General features: G+C 37.1%; 2 protein-coding genes across 8 annotated transcripts; both read right to left on the bottom strand.

The window, feature by feature from the left end:
• Positions 1-7787: 7787 nt before the first annotated feature.
• Positions 7788-12196, bottom strand: Scm (Polycomb protein Scm). 7 transcript variants are annotated; one of them, XM_090156929.1, is made up of 16 exons: positions 12084-12148; positions 11859-11960; positions 11470-11579; positions 11341-11400; positions 11120-11274; positions 10732-10969; positions 10596-10666; positions 10208-10531; positions 9887-10130; positions 9627-9824; positions 9345-9566; positions 9080-9280; positions 8858-9007; positions 8527-8796; positions 8335-8465; positions 7788-8268 (listed from the first exon to the last, which is right to left on the bottom strand). In XM_090156929.1, exons 4-16 carry the CDS (start codon positions 11354-11356, stop codon positions 8140-8142), a joined length of 2349 nt encoding a protein of 782 aa, XP_090013055.1. In that variant the 5' UTR covers positions 11357-11400; positions 11470-11579; positions 11859-11960; positions 12084-12148; the 3' UTR covers positions 7788-8139. The 7 variants fall into 7 exon arrangements, with proteins under 7 accessions (XP_090013055.1, XP_090013058.1, XP_090013056.1 ...); XM_090156932.1 differs by lacking the exon at positions 11859-11960 and having other exon boundaries at positions 11470-11562; positions 12084-12196; XM_090156930.1 differs by lacking the exon at positions 11859-11960.
• Positions 12197-12248: 52 nt separating this feature from the next.
• On the bottom strand, positions 12249-16561 carry eIF2gamma (eukaryotic translation initiation factor 2 subunit gamma). The gene is made up of 12 exons (XM_090156936.1): positions 16502-16561; positions 16394-16432; positions 15947-16010; positions 15761-15888; positions 14790-14911; positions 14631-14725; positions 13406-13564; positions 13204-13338; positions 13044-13138; positions 12833-12977; positions 12604-12773; positions 12249-12547 (listed from the first exon to the last, which is right to left on the bottom strand). The coding sequence occupies exons 1-12, from the start codon at positions 16544-16546 to the stop codon at positions 12320-12322; spliced, it is 1425 nt and encodes a 474-aa protein (XP_090013062.1). The 5' UTR covers positions 16547-16561; the 3' UTR covers positions 12249-12319.
• Between the last annotated feature and the right edge of the window lie 303 nt (positions 16562-16864).

The following is a 16864-nucleotide window of genomic DNA, read 5'->3' on the forward strand; positions in this document are numbered from 1 at the left end:
TGGACATATCTCGGAAGAGCTTGGTGTGGCTATGCTCCCAATTATTAGCCTTCCACCAGCCATTTTGGTTAAGCCTATAGGCACCTAAAAGGGCAGCTTCCTCAATAAAAAGGTGGAGAGGAAGCATATTCAGGAGTATTTCCAGAGAAGCGCTTGGGGCTGTTCTCATGGCTCCTGTAATGCCGACACAAGCCAGCCTTTGCAGAGTGCGCAGATCAAACTGCACAGTCCTTAAAGTAACCCTTGGCCACCAGACCACAGCTGCATAAGACAGGATAGGTCTGATGATCATGGTGTACAGCCAGTACACAGCCCTGGGGCTTAAGCCCCAGGTCTTGCTAACTGCACTCCAAAATAACATTTTGCCCCTCTTGACTATGTAGTCAAGGTGTGGTTTCCATGTTAGTTTGCTATCCAGGATGACCCCGAGGTACTTCACCTCGGTGCTCTCCACTAGGTCCTTTCCAAATAAGGAAATACCCTCAAACATACCTTTTATCCTTCTACGAGTAAAAGGAACCAAGACAGTTTTATTAGGATTAACCATGAGGTTGACCTCCCTGCACCAGCTCTCAACTGATGCTAGGGCCCTCCTCATTACGTCCTTCACTGTTGCCGGGAATTTCCCAGTAATGATGATAGCAATATCATCGGCGTAACCGAAACAGCGACATCCTCCCCTGTTCAACCTCCGAACGAGTTCATCCACCACCAGGCACCACAGAAGGGGAGAAAGAACGCCCCCCTGTGGGCAACCACGACTGGTGGAGACCATAAGGGAGTCACCCAGCAAGGAGGATACCACTTTTCGGTCAGTTAACATAGATTTGATCCAAAGGCACAATGTGTCATTGATACCAAACCTTTTCGCAGCCTTAAGTATGACTGCGCTGGATACTTTATCAAAGGCTCCCTCAATATCAAGAAAAACTGCTAACGCAATTTCCTTGTGCTCAATTGCTTTTTCCAGGCAGCTGCTGATACCATGCAGGGCGGTCTCAGTAGACCTGCCCTTCTGGTAAGCATGCTGCGCAGCCGACAGAGGAGAGTTGCAAAGAACCTCCTCCCTAATGTAGTTGTCCACCATTTTCTCCAGAATTTTTAGGAGAAAAGAGGTGAGACTAATTGGCCTAAATGCCTTAGCTTCCAGGTAATCAGATTTACCAGGCTTAGGTATGAAGATCGCTTGAGAAAGCTTCCAAGTGCTAGGTAAATGCCCTAGAGCAATACAAGCCCTGTAGATTCTCAGCAGCATAGGGCATAGAATATCAATGCCCTCCTGTAAGAGGATAGGAAAAATCCCATCCGGTCCCGGGGACTTATAGGGTTTAAACGACTTTACAGCCCATATAAGTCTGGAATGCGTGGCGACCTTATTCGCCACTGCCCAATCTTCCCTTTTGGTTCGATTGATCCTCAAAGGGCGATTGTCAGTGTTACCATTGCTAGTGAGCTTAGAGTCCGGAAAGTGTACATCTAACATATGTGTCAGAGTGTTCTTACCGGACGTGGAAAAACTACCAACTTTCAACTTAATGGTGTCAAGATGCTTAGTATTATCATGTGCCAAAATTTTCATTAATTTGGCCGTACTGGGAACATCCATTACGTTCTCACAGAAGTCTCTCCATGAAGCCTTCTTGGCATCGCGGATAGACTTGTGGTAGGTGGTGAGGGTGCGTTTATAGGCATCCCAATCACCCCCCTTCTTTGCCATATTAAAGAGCCTACGAGTTTCCTTGCGCAGCCTGCCAATCTCGTTGTTCCACCAAGGCACTAGCCTTGGCCGGTTGGCAGGCTTTGCCGGACAGTTGCGGTGATAGGAGTCGATAATGGACTGTTGAACGCGTTCAACAGCCAAATCAAAATCCAACACCGATGACAGCCGTGGCTTATCACCCTTTAGGAAGAAATTTAAGTCTTCCCTGTAACCGGACCAATCTGTGCCCCTAGGGTTACGAATAGTGGTACAAGCCCATACAGGTTTGACCAGAATATTGAAGCAAATGTGTCTGTGATCCGACAAAGACGGTTCGTTAGACACATGCCAGTTCTTGATTTTATCTGCGACATTTACTGTACACAGTCGGTTAAACGGTTAGAATGGCTAGCCAAAAAGTCATATTTAAGCCAATTGGAGACGCGTTTTTGCCCTCATGAGAATTTTGCGTCAGGTAAGAAACGCGTCGGCTCACGTGTATAAGAAACATACTAATGTTAATTTTCGATAAGATATTTTAAGGTAAAATATATAATGTTACTAAAACTAAGTACAAGAAGATAATATTATTATTATTATCATCCTCCTATGGTATAAATAATTAAAATTATATGTAATATTTTTATAATACCTTGCAATTTTAAAGCTTCCCATAGAGGCAGAGTTAATTCATTTCGTATAAAATTATCTATTGGAAAAAGATGAAAACTCATTCATTTGGAACTAAACATATTACTTTTGCAGTACGGTATGCAACAAGTGGTTCCTTTTAACCAGGTAACCTTTTTGGCATGTTAAAGGGAATATAACCTCTGGTATTTTTGTCGCCTTCCAACCGTTTCGTTGTTGGCCGCTGCCTCCTATGGCTTTAGAGGTTTCGGCGCTGCTTAGTGGGTTACTGGAGAGGTAATCCCAAAAATTGTGGGGGTCTTCCATACATATCGCGTTGGAGGTTATATTCCCTTTAAGGCTTAGCAAAAAACCGATGTTACGTTCGAGAAAGTTTGCAGCTTTCTAATATTTCAACAAGCACTATATAAATAATAACTTATGAGTCCTGGCTGTCGGAAATATTACTTCTTGGCAATTTTTGGGAAGATGTTTTATTTAAGCGCCTATTCGTATTTAATTTTATTTCTTTAGTTCAAAATTGTCTGTTTTTTTGTTTTTTTTTGTTTCTTCTTGGGTATTGACATGTACACCTAATGTCTACTGTTACTTTTTTATTTCATTTTATATTGTTTTATGTACCTGTTCCTGCCATTGTTACCTATGCTCTAATATAAGCCTAGTTCTGGCTTTTTAAATAAAATTTAGTCTTAAAGGGAATTGAACATCCAACGCGTTCTTTATGGAAGACCTCATCAACGTCCTTTATTCCCCTCTGTCTGTCTGACTGTCTGTCTGTATGTGGGTCTGTCTGTCCTGCGAACGCGTTCGCATTTTCCGTGCAAAGGTTAATCATTGCGTACGCAGTTTCTCGAAGGGTTGGCAAACCACCGTGTGACAGTGAGCGTTAACGGATTCATTTGCGGTTTGGTTTGGATAGTGTTTTTTCGCTCACCGTCGTGACGGTTAGGTGTATTACGTTTTTGTAATGTAGGTTGTGAATGTTGAGTTCGTGTTATGACGGTTGTGAGTGTTGAATTTGTTGTGTTTGTGTTTTGATGGTTGTGCAAGTTGAGTTCGTGTTATGTCGGTTGTGGGTGTAGAGATTGTGGTGTGTCTGTGTTATGATGGTTGTAGATGTTGAGTATGTTGTGTTTGTACGGGGGTTTTCTCTCCAGCTTCTTCTTAATGACTTTGGGACGGACCGAATTTCGATAAAATATCCTTTAATTAAAATCGGCGCGATTCCGTTAAAATTATAAACCAACAAGTTGGCAAGCCAAAATATACCTCTCCTCGGAAGCATTGTCCCTAGTGGTATTAATTTCTCGAGATGACCCTCTAAGTTATATCTCCCCAATTCAGAGTTATTTACTAATAACGTAATCCCGGTTCGATCCCGCCCGGTATAAAATTTTAATTTGAATTAAAATAATTGAAACGAAACAACCGAGATTAATTTGTTCAGAATATTATAAATTAAGTAGTTACAACAGTGAGTTAGACGAACTAGAACAACGCACAATTGAATTCAACCCTATTTACAGAATAATTTTATCAGTTAAATGTAATACGAAGCAAACTTTAATAAAATAAATATCTACAGAGGGTATTTGTATTTTTATCGCTTACGATATAACAACACAGAAAACCTTCTTTAAACCACTTCACACGAAAAAATGATAATTAAAGCCAACAATACCGCCCAAAAGCTCAACACAATCAAAATTAAAATACAACTAGCATTATTAATTTCTCGAGATGACCCTCAAAGTTATATCTCCCCAATTCAGAGTTATTTACTAATAACGTAGTCCCGGTTCAATCCCGCCCGGTATAAAATTTTAATTTGAATTAAAATAATTGAGACGAAACAACCGAGATTAATTTATTCAGAATATTATAAATTAAGTAGTTACAACAGTGAGTTAGACGTACTAAAACAATGCACAATTGACTTTAACCCTATTTACGGTACAAGTTTAGCAGTTAAATATAATACGAAGCCAATTTTAATGAAAGAAATATCTACAGAGGGTATTTGTATTTTTGTCGCTTACGAAATACTTGCCGCATAGTTAACGCTCATTTTATTTCAACGTTCGCCCGATCTAGATACCGTAGATATCTGGTAGTGGACGACTCGTAGACTGTCGGAACCATCCTGTTGACGTTGTGACACATACCGCATGAAAAAGACCAAAACCGTCCAATTTCCAATATCATATAATGACTCGCACACCCAGGATATCAATGACTGCATTAGGAATCGTAGATATCCAAATATCCACACCAACAAAAAACTTATTAACAAGAAGCGAAAAACTTACCATTCACAAAGAAAGAGTTGGAGAGATACCACCCGTACATACACACCACAAACTCAACACCCACAAACGTCATAACAATAACACAACATTACCACCCTACACATAAACATTACAATAGCGAAATATCCAAACCACTGAATTAAACCTGTCGTGACGGCGAGCGTTGACGAAAAAAAACCACCAAACCAACCCCGACTGCAAATTAATCCGTTAACGCTCACCGTCCCACGGTGGTTTTACAAACACGGTTTTTCGACTTTGTTCCCTAATTACTAGCAACTGCGAACGCAGAGATCTCGAGAAACTGCGTACGCAGTGATTACACTTTGCACCGAAAATGCGAACGCGTTCGCAGGCCTGACAGACCCACCGACCCACAGACAGACACGGTCGTTGTATAACCCCTCCTAGGGGACTTTGTCCCCTCGGAGAGGTAAAAAGCGAACGGTCGTTATAATACCCTCTGTAGATATTTCTTTCATTAAAATTTGCTTTGTATTATATTCAACTGACAAACTTGTACAGTAACAAGTTGGCAAGCCAAAATATACCTCTCCTCGGTAGAATTGTCCCTAGTGGTATTAATTTCTCGAGATAACCCTTAAAGGTATATCTCCGCAATTTATAGAGTTATTTGTTAAAAATATTAACCCATTTCTATCCCGCCCGGTATAAAATTTTAATTATAATTAAAATAATTGAGCCGAAACGACCAATTTTAATTTATTCAGAATATCATAAGTTAAGTAGTTACAACAGTAAGTTAGACGTACTATAACAATGCACAATTGAATTAAACCCTTTTACAGAACAAGTTTATCAGTTAAATATAATACGAAGCAAATTTTAATGAAATAAATATCTACAGAGGCTTTTTGGAATTACTCGCTTACGAAATACTTGCCGCATCTTTAACGCTCATTTTATTTCAACACTCGCCCTTGATGAAGATACCGTAGATATCTGGTAGTGGACGACTCGTTCACTTCCTGTTGACGTTGTGACGCATACCACATGAAAAAGACCAATGCCGTCCAATTTCCAATATCATATAATGACTCGCACACCCAAGAAATTATTGACTGCGTTAGAAATCGTAGATATCCAAATATCCACACCAAATGTATTTACAAGAAGCAAAAACCTTACCATCAACAAAGCACAGAGAGCCATTTGACTAACCGCCACCTCTTAAAGCAATTAACGTTAAATTATCTCCTTTGAATTAACAGAACTATATATAGGTCGTTAAGAAAGTGGACCACCCACAGGGTCTACCCTTTAACCCTCTAATCTCGGCTGACTGCGCTAAAACAAGATTTAACCTTTAAAAAATACCAGATTAGGCCTTCATAAATTCATTAATAAAAAAAGACTTTATTACCTATTATGCTTACGATGCCTGTCTTAATTTCAGTGAATCTAAGCAGCTATCGGTGGTTCTGTGGTAGAGCGCTCGACTGCCAAGCCGAATGGTCTGGGTTCGAAACTTGGGTGGCGCATTTGTTTTTAATCAATAGAGAAACGCTAAATTAGAATTTCTTCGATGCAATAATTTCAATTTCAATTCTATTTCAATTAAACCAAAATTTCGTACTCTATTAAATACGCTTCCGATAAAGCTGAAGGTCTAATTTTCAATAAGGCGTAACAAGTGTCGGTGGTTCTGTGGTAGAACGTCCGCCTGTCAATCAGGAGGTCTCGGGTTCAAATTCCGCCCGATGCGATCGCAAATTGATACTAAGACGAATACCGTGTACAACTGGTGGAAACCCTGCCATTGGACGTTGAGAGGTAGCATTACACTCAGCACTCGGTCCGTCCCAAAGTCATTAAGAAGAAGTTGGAGAGAAAACGCCCATATAAACACAACAGACTCAACATGCACATCCATCAGAACACAAACACAACAAATTCAACACTCACAACCTACGCATAAACATTACAAAAACCGTAATACACCAAACCGTCACGACGGTGAGCGAAAAAACACCATCCGAACCAAACCGCAAATGCATCCGTTAACGCTCACCGTCACACGGTGGTTTTGCCAACCCTTTGAGAAACTGCGTACGCAGTGATTACACTTTGCACCGAAAATGCGAACGCGTTCGCAGTCCTGACAGACAGACACACCCACAGACCCACCCACAGACAGACACGGTCGTTGTATAACCCCTCCTAGGGGACTTTGTCCCCTCGGAGAGGTAAAAAGGGTTTAATTCAATTGTGCATTGTTATACTACGTCTAACTCACTGTTGTAACTACTTAACTTATGATATTCTGAATAAATTAAAATTGGTCGTTTCGTCTCAATTATTTTAATTATAATTAAAATTTTACACCGGGCGGGATAGAACTGGGATAACATTTTTAACAAATGACTCTAAATTGCGGAGATATATCTTTAAGGGTTATCTCGAGAAATTAATACCACTAAATAGGGACAATTCTTCCGAGGAGAGGTATATTTTGGCTTGCCAACTTGTTACCTCTCCACAGAACCACCGACATGTTACGCTTCACTGAAAATTATAAACTCAGCTTAAGCGGAAGAGTATAATAATACAAGGTTCGTAAATCGTACATGCCTTGAATGCTTATTGTAGCTTTTTTTGCCGCGCATTGGTGGCGCCACGTGAGCTATCACGCATAGCTCGCCGAAGGGTCAGCACTGACTTTCAATTCGCCTCTATGAATATTCGTGGGAGAATCCATAGCTTGACTACATGGGGAGTGGACCCGTTAGGGGGGGAAATTCAATAAAAGTATAGCCATAGGTAGTACGGCCGTGGTGGCTGCCACATGGGAGATTGTAAAGGGAAGGGCGATACATAGAAATCTCATAGGTACCTATGATATTTCTATGGGGTGATACGCTCATAAAAGAGTGTATAGCGCGTAATAAAAGTTGGCTGTGTTCAAACCAAAGACTATATAAATTCTTATAAGCGATAGCTTATATAGTCTTTGTTTCAAACAATTATGCCAATACGGCCTCAATAGTAACATCTACATTAACGAAAATGTTTTAACGCATTTATTGACAAAAAAAAACGAAGAACAATGAATTTTTTTATGAGAAAAATAGTTCTTTCTCGAGACTAATTAAAAATATAATTTGAAATATTTTTGCATTAACTTTTATTTGCAAGGGCTGTACAATATGTTTAACGCAACATCATGGTCTCGAGGAATCAAAGCACAAAGCTATTAGCGAAGATTAGTCATAATTGAAAACAAAAATTGTTTAAAAATAGCTTTCTATATAATCATTATATATATGTAGGTAAACTAACGGTGGTCTAATAAAAAGTGCTTCTAAAAACTAATCGTACTTAATAAAGATAAATCAATCCTTCGCTTTCCAGCTACATGTCTATGTTTTATTTTTGATTTCCCCGTAGGCCATTATATTAATAAAACCAACGATAGGTTGGTGGTTTCAAAAAAATAGTATTCTTTTCTTTTCCACAAATTTATAGGCCTTTCTTCTTTTTTAGCTTATCAATCATGTTGCAGATCTTTAACGCGGGCCCCAATTTCAAGCCCATATACTTCATCATCATATCACTGTTCAAAAGCAGCATAGCTTTACCATCAATTTCCTAAGATTAATAAGGTCATATAAGTCAAGTTTTACAACATATATAAGACAATATTTTCCAACTCACGTGTCTTTTAAACAGTTCAGAGTGAATAGTTAATGAAGGATCGTTAGATATGACATAGTGAATAACATCATCAATGCTCCATTCTGGAGGATGTTGTGGTCTTTCATGAAGAACTGTAGTAGAGCTCGCTGCTAAAACAAACGAAGAATCAATACATTTTTGCGTTACATATTTGGAGTACTTTGCACAAACCTTCGTGTTCATTAGGTATTGAATTTTGAAGTCTGGGAGCTTTAGAAGCTGTTTTAACATGGCCACCCGATGCTTGATCAGAAGATTCCGAAGACCATCTTCTTTTCCCTTTGCTATCTAAAGCAACTCCCCCATTCTTCTTACTACTCATAGTTACTGGATTTTTACCGGGACCATTAAACTTAACATTGGTGACTGAAGTTGATAAGATGTCATTATGACACGAATTACTTGATAGCCTTAGTCTATCAATTGACTTGTTTTTATCACCTAAGGATGAAGATCAAAATTTTACTTAAGAAAAAATTGTAGAAAAATGCATTACACGCACATTTAGTACAGCCTTCATCAAGAGTTTGTTTCGTAAATACATTCCCACAGCAAAGCAAATCCTCAGCTAGATTTTCAAGATACGCCCACATATCAGAAATATTTTCCATAGCGGGTAGATGGATGCTGTGGTTTTTGTTGTCGTAATTTGCTGCACAGTTTATGAAACAAAACATACATTAATACAGGAAAAATTTTCCAGGCTACTTTTTCAAAATCTTACCGGTTAAAATTATTTTACCAGTTCCCTGCCGTAATAACTGAAAAACTTTTTTTTCATTTATTGCACAATCTATGATGGCTTGCACCACATCCCTCAAAACAATATTGAGTAAACCGGGTCCATAATGAGAAGGCAACTGCGACACTTTAGTACTATTTAAATAAGGTCCGCAAGTACAGGTATGGTTGATGTAAACACAAACTATATGTAAAGGAAAGAAATTTATTTGCCTTTTCTAAGAAGCAATTGGAAAGAAAATAAGGACCTGAAGAAAAACTATTGGAACAAGAGCTTGTGTCAGGCTCTGTTACCAACGTATTCTTGGAAGCTTTGGCTTCATGTTTGACAGCTTGAGAAGCAGCAGGATTAGGTGGAGGTGACCTTACGGAAGGTGACTGGGCACCGCTAGCCCTGCGTCCAGGAACTGAAGAGCCATTACAAAGACTATCACTATTACTGTTAGAGGATGCAAGATTTACAAGTCCATCTAATGATGAAACGTAATTATTATCAGTTAACTTGTAACAATATAGTGAAATTCATGTACTTTTTGAAGTATTTCCATTGCTAGAACCGTTCCGGGGGGGTGGGGATGATGCTGGAGACAATCCGTGAGAAATGGGGAATGAAATGGGAGATGAAGAGGTAATGGTAGCTGGGGCTGAATTAGGAAGATTTCCAGCGGGAGATGTTTGAGAAAGACTCAGGCGCAGAGGTTTACATTTAGCCGGATGTACTTGAGGTGCTAAAACATTTCTTAGTTTCAATTACATAAACATGGAAGTACATGAATAAAAAGAAACTAACCTTTGGTGCCAGGTGGCTGTAAAGGATGATTGCTGGCCTTACACCAACCAACTGGAAATATATCTCGAGAGTAGTAGTTGCACCAGTAGTCAAATGCACCTCTCCAACCATCGAATGTTACAAATATTTGGTCTTCTTTGATAGCTCCTACAGTAGCTGGGCAAATTAAATGTGGATTTTTACGATCAACAGCTTCCAGTTTTTGATCAACTTGAAATTTATTTTCTTTGGGCATATAAGGTTCCTAAATGCATCATGTTAAAGCAAAATAATGGTATTAGAATACATAAAATTATGCAGAAAATAAAGAAATTTATGCACCTTTTTGAATATTTTGGAGGGTGCAATTTCAGCTCCATTTAATGTTTTAAGCAAAAACATTGGCCATGACGAAGCATTCATCCGAAAACCAAGAGGAGGTTGTAACATATCCCCATTCTTCTCACAATACCCAATAGGTTGAATATCAGAGGAGTCTACTAAACGCCAAAAGTCATTTTTATCATCTCCTCCGTCTAGACGCAGCCTTAATCTAGATCCTTGGATTCCCACTACAGTAGCTATACAGGTGGATGTCACGTTACGGGGATCTAGAGCCTCTAGTTTCATATTCAACTTGAACTCATTAATTGGAGGGCTTGGTAGCTAGAATAAAAAAGAAGTTCAATGAGGTTGTTTATCAAAGGTCTCTTTTGGTTAAATATTGCACCTGTTGAAAGCAGGAAGAGGGAGCAGCCTTAGAATTTGTCTTTTTCAAATATTCATCCCAATCAAATACACCTGGTGAATAAAAATGTGTAAAACCAAACCAGTGTGAAAAATGAAAACAAGATAATCTACCATACCAGGGCATTCATATTGATACTGAGCTCCGTATGATTGTTTTCCTTTGGACCTTGTATCAGGAGGAAGTATAGGGATCACAGGGATATCTTTCAGTTTGTACTTTTCAACACATTCTGAACTACAATATTCTTTTGGTTCATTCTGATTGTTTGGAGTGTATTTCACTGGGTTTCCTTTAATGTGGATTCCACATTGCGTACAAAGGTCCTGCAGTTGATCAGGAGCAAAATTCGGGACCTTTTTGTTAACAATCGGACATACAGTTTTTGCACAACATCCAATAACAAAATCATCTTATAATTAAAACTGGATAGTTGCAAAATACTAACTTAAATTGATAATCATTAAAAATAAAAGCCTGACATAACATAAAATATGAAATATTACACAACGAACTTTAAGAAATTCTTGTTTAAATTCTGCGAGACAGCTTTCAGAACAGAATTCTTTTCTCTTATGGCCAAATTGAATGGAATATTTCAAATCTTTATGTTGGGCGCAACAGCCACACGTGGGTTTTGTTCTACCCTTGGTACCTCCACCTGTTGAAATTCATTACATTTTAAATAAAAATTAAGATTCTTTAAAATTTTAATTCTAAATGTTACCTCTACTAGAAAACATTATGTATCTTTATTTAAAAACCATGAAGGACAAGTTTTTGGTAACTGAAAAATACAAGTGATATAAAATTTACTAAATTAGCAATGGAAATTCCAATAAATCAGCATACTTACTAAATCAACATATATACATGTAAATGTATAATAACCGCAAGTAGCTGTTATAATAGTTGCCTAGTAGTAGTAACAAATGTTGTAAACATACACCTGGGAGTCAAGATGAGCTGATCAAAACATAGTAGGTGTAAAATAGGTATGATTATTATAGGCTTAAGCAATACCTAAGATAGATATTGGGCAGGTGTTCAAACACAGGGTATTATATCACAAATTAAGGGTATTATGTGTCACTGTGTGTGGTAGACATTAGTGACAAAAGTTAATGTTGAATTCGAACAAATTCGAATACAATATTAACTTTATATGCATATGATGTAGATTAACTATTTTACACTACGCGCATATCCTAACGTAACAACTCCGAATAACTTAAAATATATTACCGATTTCAGAAAATATTGAAGCTTTCCAAAGATAAGGCTTACTAATGGCGCCAGTTCTTAAAATTTTCCAAGGATTATTCAACCAAGGCTTAGACCATGTAACTACGTCATGCAAAAGTTCGTGAAATAGCAGTAAAAGAACCAATGACAATCTCTCAACTTATAAAAACAACAATATATACAACTAAATGATATTAATTTTAAAATATTTTAATAATTTCTTACTATATTCACTATGTAAACCAAATTGAAAACACTGAACATCATTCATTCAACGCCATTTCCTTAGGGACGCGCTTTTTCAATAATGGGAGGGGCTAATTTGTCATAAAAGCGGAGGGGAGAGGTAAAGGAAAGAAAGGAATTTCACCATGAAAAAAAAAAGCACAATTTTCATATTTTTTTTTAATAAATAACACAATAAAACGTGCTATTCCATAATGTATTGAAAATTTTATTCCCTATGCAACTGGTTTAATAGTAGAGCCCCGTCTAATCTGTCCCCATCCTATTAAACGCCAATGCTTTTCAACTCTTCTGCTGAGAGCAATTTTTTCTCCAATTTCGGTACAGACGGGATTTGTTAAATTAATCTTTGCTAAATCAGCCTTTACTGCCAAAACACGGCCACCAGTAGACAAAGATCCAATATTAACCATCAACACTTCATTCTTAGTCAATTTTTGTACCTAAGAAAAATTGTTGCAATTGCATATAAGTTGTAAAAAAAATTTAATTTATATACCCTAGCTCCTTTCTTATCTCCTTCAGTTCTAACTCCTAACAATCTTCTCAACAAGAAATAAGAGATTTCAAGCTCTGTAAATATCTCAGGAAGAGCACCCACAGCACCAAGAACTTGGCCAACCATACGATCAGCACGAGAGAGAGTTGGATCAATTTTTGTTCCAACTCCTAAAATAAAAATTTATAAGTGAAAATTACTACAATAAATAAGTAGTAAAATAACCAACCAATTAATCCTCCAGGAACAGCAAACTGAAGGTCATTTTGTTCTGCAAACAATGAAACAATACGCGAATAGATGGGCTTGCACATTAAACGACCATCTTGGTCATTAGTAACGATACCAGGTCTAACTTCAATTTCTTGGCCAACCTTTCAAAGTTCATAAATTATCAAAATAATTTAACCTAAAGGAAAAAGATGCTTCTTAATCAATACCTTTAACACGCCTCTCAAAATACTACCACCAGCCACACCACCTTTCAAATCATCAACTTCACATCCAGGTTTGTTGACATCAAATGATCTGATTACTTTAAACCAAAAAATATAGAAAAATTGTGTTTTTAAACAGAAAAGTTTAGCCAAATTATCTCACCAATTAGTCTTGGCTCTGAAGTAAAATCTCTTAAGGGTATAGGGATTTTCTTCACAATGTATTCACAAATAACTTCAATGTTGTACTTCAATTGAGCTGAAATGGGAATCACAGCCGCACCTTCAGCAACTGTGCCTGTTTAATAGACTAAAAATTCAAACCTTTCCGAACTACTTTTTTCTGTATTATTTTTTTATCTTGCCTTGTATAAATTTCAAAATTTGCTGGTACTGATCTTTGGCTTGGGATTCTTTAACCAAGTCAATTTTGTTTTGCAAGATTAAAATATGTTTCAGTTTCATAATTTCAATTGCAGCTAAATGCTCCGATGTTTGAGGTTGGGGACAAGATTCATTTCCAGCTATTTGATAAGGAAGTATATTTTGTATAGTCAAATCATAAATCTATAATTTTGTTCCTTAAGTATGTCTCTCTTCGAAATAAATTACTGAGAGCTATTCACAAGCTCCTAATTAACATTTTACTTTTGAAATGTCCGAAGTAGTGATATCACAATTTTCCGGATTAATCGGTTAGTGTCTAAATTATTGATTTTACCCGAAACCGATTTTAAAATACCGATACTATTAAATTTTTGTTACATTGTACAAAAAATAAATTGTTGGTATATATATATTAACGTACAATACCCACCCTCATCAGACCTGAGGAAGCTCCTGAATGGGTAGCAAAACTTTTTTTTATTGTACACAAAGTGGTTTTTAGTATAATTTTTCTTCTGTATTTTCTGTTTTTTTAAAACGAATAATTTCAAAAACAAGGTATAATAATAATAATCAGCTAGGCTAATACCCAAGGCACCACCTTCGGCTTAAGTCATCGAGCGACTTTTAAAGCCTTTAATTCAGGTGGCTGGGTTACTAACGTTGACCTTTGGCTTTATGATAATTTCACGTGTTTAAACAAGCTATGTAATGGGATGGGTAACAATTTTCCAATACCAGTAACAATTTCCCAATCTCCAATATTGGTAACAATTTCTCGAACCTCCAATATCGGTATCATTACAATTTCCCGAAAACCCAATAACGGTAAATAATCAGTATCAATTCCCCAAATCTCCAACGGTTAAATAATCGGTATCGGAATACTCTCAAAATCAGTATTGAGATTGCTTAAATTGTTATATCGGCCAAGCCTAGTCCGTATTGTTGTAACAAGAATGAGTTAAGTTTAACTGTGAATATGAAGGAAGCACCCTGTTCACCTCATCATTTATGGAAGAAAAACCACTAGTAGAAAGACTGCGCTCTCCTTGTAGTCGCAAGCTCTCTCTTCCCATGTAGGCGGAAAATATCTTCCATAACTCACGAAAGCAGAGGCTATAGTTACGTCTGCATATGCTCAGTTAACGTTAATTCATTCTTGGTCGTACTTATGGAAAAATATAATATGGTCAAACCAACCAATTAACAGCATAGCTGCATCCATAACTGCAGCTCCATTAAGCATGGTAGCCATCAAAATATCGTGACCAGGACAATCCACAAAACTAACATGCCTGTTAAGAAAGATCTAAATTAAATCCACACATCAAGTAATAAATTGTTCAGAAATGTTTGTACCTTAGTAGCTGGTATCTCCCTGAACAATTTGCCCTGTCACAAGGAAAATCATCTTCTTTGCTACTACCAAAAGAACGATAACAAGCAGGTCTAGGACAAGCTTCATTGTTGCATTTATAGATCTAAATTAAATTGTTGTGTAAATGAATAAGCCAATAACATCAACCAAAAGCAGGGCTCCCACCAAAATCTTTAGAAAAAATAGGGAAGATAGGTACTTTTTTTGAACCAAATAGGGACAAATATGTAAAACATAATGAGATCTTTATTAGAAACTAAATTCCCAAACTGACTTGGAATTTCATCTTTTTTAAATTTTACAACCTAACAGGAGAGCTTTATCCCATAATTTAATAATGTTACCAAGCTTGTGGCACTACCTTAAATACTATGTTATCATTATTTTATCGTTAATCCTCAGATTTGACTATTTTGTAAACAATCCTGGAGCAGATGCAGTGGTGTAGCTAGGGCGGGCGGTATACCCCGGGTGCCAGCCATTTGGGCGTGACACCTGACCGTGAAATAAATAAAACTTACAAACTTGAGACTAGTAAGTAGCACACAATGATATTCACCCATGCTAGCTACGCCACTGGCAGATGTATAAAAATATTGTAAGTCTATGATGGTTTGAATGAATTTCATGAAAATATTGTACTTTAGGGCAGCAGTTCCCAATTCTTTTATTTGCCATGGAACCCTAAATTATCGACCTAATTCTGGCGGAACCCCAACTAATTTTTTTTACTTATCTTAAAAGACTCTTGACACAAACAAAATGCCCACGCTGGGAATTCTCGGAACCCTTGTGACCCTTCCACGGAACCCCAGGGTTCCGCAACACCTTTTGGGAACCACTGCTTTAGGGACCAAATCCCAATTTTAGGGTACATTAGGGACCTTGAAGAAAAATAAAGACTTTTGGCTATTTAAGGGACTTGGTGGGAGCCCTGCTAAAGGTTAATTACTTTTGCATTGGCATATCCAAGTTTAATGGTGATATTTCTCTCCAATTCATTTTTAAACCGAACAGTTTGAACTCCAGATATTGCTTTTACAACTGTAGACTTCCCATGGGCTACATGGCCAATTGTTCCTAAATATAATAATTATCAGTGAACTGTAACACAACCATCAGTTTTGTTTTTAACTACCAATGTTTATAGTTGCTTGGCGGCTTATAGCTTCTGGTGTCAAAGGTGTAAGTTTACTCACATCCTACAAAATAATAAGTGAGTATGAAATCATTTCCACAGTTTCCACCGAAAAACAAAACTGTTTAACCCTACATATATAAAATGACAATAATTGTATATTAATAATATTCAGATGCATAATAGAACAAAACAGCAACTGAACTCTTGGAGTTGTGTTTTTAAAAATCCTCACGGTTAATTTACGTTTTGAAGTTGTTTGCCTTAAAAAGGTTATAAACATAGAGATAGTAAAAGTTTTGCTAAAAATATGGTTGAATTAAAAACTAGTCAATCCACATGGACAAAATAGAAATTCAATGGATGATGTAACCCAAAATATGAACAAGACCAAGGCTTATTTAAAATTACAATAACTTTTATTTTGATTTATTTTATATTACTTACTAATTTTGATAAATCCTGTTTAAGAAGTTGAGGTTGACCCTGTATGAAAATATCACCACCAGTCATTTTTAAATTGCCTAAAAATTACAACGCAATCTGATTCAGTACTCGCTTCTGTCCGAAATCCGAAGTTCCGAACAAGTTGAACAACATAGGGGGCCAAAGGGGGGGATGGAAAGTGGCAATCAAAGAATTTATATAGTCTTTGGTAGCAATGACACTATCTGACAGACTTTTAATTATATATATTTTTAAGAGAGTCCAATGGACCCGGACCCCTCCACCGATCCATTTTTTCGACGAGTCCAGGGACTCTTCCCTCTTTTAAAATTATACGTTCTTTAATCTCTCTTTATTGCTCCATTTCATATTCTAAAATAAATGTCACCTAACCGTCAGAAATCGAACGGCAGAATTATTTCATTATATATTCTCAACATCAAAGTTTACATATTTTTATATATATTCGTG

The sequence above is a fragment of the Leiobunum rupestre genome, chromosome 8 (genome assembly GCF_980474605.1).
Source record: "Leiobunum rupestre chromosome 8, qqLeiRupe1.1.hap1, whole genome shotgun sequence".
NCBI classification, from domain to species: Eukaryota; Metazoa; Arthropoda; class Arachnida; order Opiliones; family Sclerosomatidae; genus Leiobunum; species Leiobunum rupestre.

What these genes read in the sequence shown, in the direction of transcription:
- Scm (XM_090156932.1), bottom strand. An exon ending in CCTCCAAAATATTCAAAAAG is followed by an intron (nt 10,131 to 10,207) that starts GTGCATAAATTT and finishes TGATGCATTTAG; the next exon opens with GAACCTTATATGCCCAAAGA. An exon ending in ACAGCCACCTGGCACCAAAG is followed by an intron (nt 9,825 to 9,886) that starts GTTAGTTTCTTT and finishes GAAATGTTTTAG; the next exon opens with CACCTCAAGTACATCCGGCT.
- eIF2gamma (XM_090156936.1), bottom strand. Translation starts at nt 16,546, where the DNA reads ATGTTGTTCAACTTGTTCGGAACTTCGGATTTCGGACAGAAGCGA. An exon ending in TTTTGAGAGGCGTGTTAAAG is followed by an intron (nt 12,978 to 13,043) that starts GTATTGATTAAG and finishes GAACTTTGAAAG; the next exon opens with GTTGGCCAAGAAATTGAAGT. An exon ending in GAGATAAGAAAGGAGCTAGG is followed by an intron (nt 12,548 to 12,603) that starts GTATATAAATTA and finishes AATTTTTCTTAG; the next exon opens with GTACAAAAATTGACTAAGAA.